This window comes from Triticum dicoccoides, chromosome 2B, assembly GCF_002162155.2.
Source record: "Triticum dicoccoides isolate Atlit2015 ecotype Zavitan chromosome 2B, WEW_v2.0, whole genome shotgun sequence".
Taxonomy (NCBI): Eukaryota; Viridiplantae; Streptophyta; class Magnoliopsida; order Poales; family Poaceae; genus Triticum; species Triticum dicoccoides.
Window position 1 is genome coordinate 175,043,766 of NC_041383.1, and position 3,060 is coordinate 175,046,825.

At 43.6% G+C, this 3,060-nt stretch overlaps 1 protein-coding gene across 1 annotated transcript in view; it reads left to right on the plus strand.

The window, feature by feature from the left end:
* LOC119362880 overlaps positions 1 to 1,943 on the plus strand; it is a 6,127-nt gene extending 4,184 nt beyond the window's left edge. Inside the window, exons 8-9 of the mRNA XM_037628150.1 lie at positions 1,284 to 1,351; positions 1,436 to 1,943. Of these exons, the coding sequence (XP_037484047.1) occupies positions 1,284 to 1,351; positions 1,436 to 1,755 (388 nt within the window). The 3' untranslated portion in view covers positions 1,756 to 1,943. The remainder of the gene's footprint in view (positions 1 to 1,283; positions 1,352 to 1,435) is intronic.
* Positions 1,944 to 3,060: the final 1,117 nt, after the last annotated feature.

The window sequence follows — 3,060 nt, forward strand, 5'->3', positions numbered from 1 at the left end:
GAGCCTCCACGTTTCCTCGACTTTTCGCTCTCTTCTCTTGTCGGAACTGCGCAGCGGGCACAGGACACAAACATTCTTCCTATAATCTCCCATGCTGGCGACCCAACTCCTCGCTATTTCTGGTGGTTTCATATCAATGTAGACGGCACTGTGATAGTTTGTCCAAATGCACAAGTACCTTAGCAGATTCTGGCTTCCTCTGATTGTTCTGTTGTTGCTGCTTATATGGTTCGCTAATACTTCCTCCGTTCCTAAATATTTGTCTTTCTAGAGATCTCAACAAGTGACTACATACGGAGCAAAATGAGTGAATCTACACTCTAAAATATGTCTATATACATCCGTATGTGATAGTCCATTTGAAATCTCTAAAAAGACAAATATTTAGGAACGGAGGGAGTATTTAAGACCATGGTCACTAATTACCTTTGGCAGAAGAATGCACAAATAATTCCCTTCCTGAAATGTTTCTTAAAAACTTGTATATATTTTCATTTCACGAGTCTTGTAATTGTTTTGCTTGGTGGAGGGTTTATAGGAGTAGACCAAGGATACTTTAAGATTCGGTACAAGCTGTAATGGGAGTTTGTGTCAACACTTTCAAGAAACTTCTTGGGATTCAGGACCGAGTACTGCTTTGCCTAGGGTCACCAGTAGCTCTGTACTATACTATTAACAATAAAATACGTTTCCTCGGTGCCACAGTGTGGTCAAAAGGACTTGTATTGTGACATAGCGGGAGTAGTTTTTTTGTCTGATCGGTTTATAATTTACAATGTTCTCAGAAGCCATAATGTCTGACTTGTACCGATATGAAAAGACCCAAAGGGGCAGATCCAACTGATCTCGACCATCATACAATGTCAGTCCAATGACCTAGATTGCTCCAAGGGTGAGAGCTCAACATGTTTAGCATGTAATTAGTATCATACCAAATATTAACGCCATGCTAATCACGTACTTAACATGCACTTAGTATCCTACCTAATATCAGCGTATAATTAACATCCTACCTAATATCAACGTGCATTGTATGTACATATTTACTTGTACCTAAGAGGTTGAAAGCTGGTTAAGAAAGAGAATAGCCTGTCCAGCATGTGCATGTGGAATACCAGTTCCAAACAAGCAAGTATATATGCATGCTGATGAGTATATCCTGCATGATAATAGGCTCGCCGAAGTCTTTTGCTTCTATGCTTAGCTCTTACTTCTTTCTGAATACTACGTTATTTCTAAGATTCTGCTTGTATGTTTCTCATGAGTTTCCTTGTGAATTATAGAATTTACCGCCCTAGTGACTGCTCCAGTGCAATGGAATCACAATGCAGCATTTCCAATACATTTAGAGGTACTCTTCCGGGGAATTACTGTTTGTATTTGGTATTAAGTCAGCTATGTTTATTAGTTGATTATGTCTAATGTTGTGTGACAGGTCTAAATCTATTACCTGGATCAAAGAGGAAATGCCCTACTCAGTTTAACTCCAGTGAAGAGAGCGTAGAGCTCTCAGAAGCTCTTAGACACTCTGTCCAACTTACCCCGTCGAAGCGACTTAAGGAAAGTTCCGCGCCTACTAGATATGGGGTTTGGGAGCGAGACGCAGGTACCCCTTTCTTCAACAGCACACCAGATTGTCGCGAGGACATGAATTTACACAACTCAAGAGGCTGCCTTCAGAACTCACCTCGTGTTATTGAGGATGGGTTTTCAAAAGGGTTCGAAGGTTGCATTTCAATGAAATGCTCATTTTAGTGCAATGAGGAATGCATGGCATCATCATTTATGACTGCCCGTTACTCCATATATTTCTGTTTTGCGTCAACACCATTTTGTATTTGTACTTAAAAGTCAGTTTCCCAGTGGTGATATTATCATGTACACAAACAGTGATGTTATACATGTCTGTTATCGCAGAGAAAATGGCTTGTGTTTGTTCTTTACCAAGTGTTCTGTTACCAAGTTCCCACAATTGTTCTCCTGCTATTTTCTGGGGAAAGTAAAATGACCGAATAGGGCAATTCTTACCTCCAAGTTATTAGCATACTATAAAAACAAGAGTGCAGTAGCGTCTGTATATGTGCGAACTACATCTCTCTTTTTACTTGCCTCATCACATGTTTTCTCCTAAAAATAACCATGGACGTTCCCCATGCTACAGCGATATCAAGGCATTTGTGTCTTCATTTCACACATCCTTTCTTCCCGTCCCCTGGAGCCCGTTGTGGTAAAATTTGGTAGAAGAAAGAATTTGACCCAACAAGTACTGGACGTGGAGTCGTGGATACAGAGCGTTAATTGTCCAGAGCGCACCTTTCATATTAGAAAAATGATGTGACATGTTATCTTAGCCTATCAAAAAAGAAAAGTATGCGGGGGGAATCCTGACTACAGGTCCGCCCCGTGAGTGTCGGTTAGGTTTTCGTCTGGCGTCTCCCTAGGCGATCTAGGGTTTCTCGTCCGTCGGCCCCTCCGGTGTGATCCGCCGCCGCCGTCTCCCTCGTCTGATCGTGCCGTCCGCTGCTCTCTCACGCAGGGGCGGTCTAGCAATCCCCTGCGTCCCGATCTCCTGAACCCACCCACACCAAAAGCCTTTCGCATGTACTAGGGCACGTGATCGTAAAACACCATCTCACCCTAGTTGGATCTGTTCTTTAGTCTCGGTGCAGCAATGGAGAAGGTGGAAGGATTGCTGAAGGATCTGAGGCTGTCGGAGAAGGAGAAGAAGGGCATTAAGATCAGATGGGCTGGATCTGGGAAAGCAGGAGTTGTGGAACCGCAAGCGTTGGCAAAACTTTTCTCAGAGAAACCAGTCTTTGTCGAGGCCATGGCGGAGACGCTGGGCAGGATCTGGTGTCCAATCAGAGGTATTGACTGCAAGGAGGTGGGTGAGAACACTTTCCTGATTACGTTTGGGCAAGACTCGGGGAAGAGAATGGCCCTGGAAGGAGGTCCGTGGGAGTTTGGGAATGACCTCCTAGTTCTAGAGGATTATGTGGCAAGGAAACGGATCGAGAATTACAGTTTCAACAGCACCCCTATCTGGGTCCATATCACGCG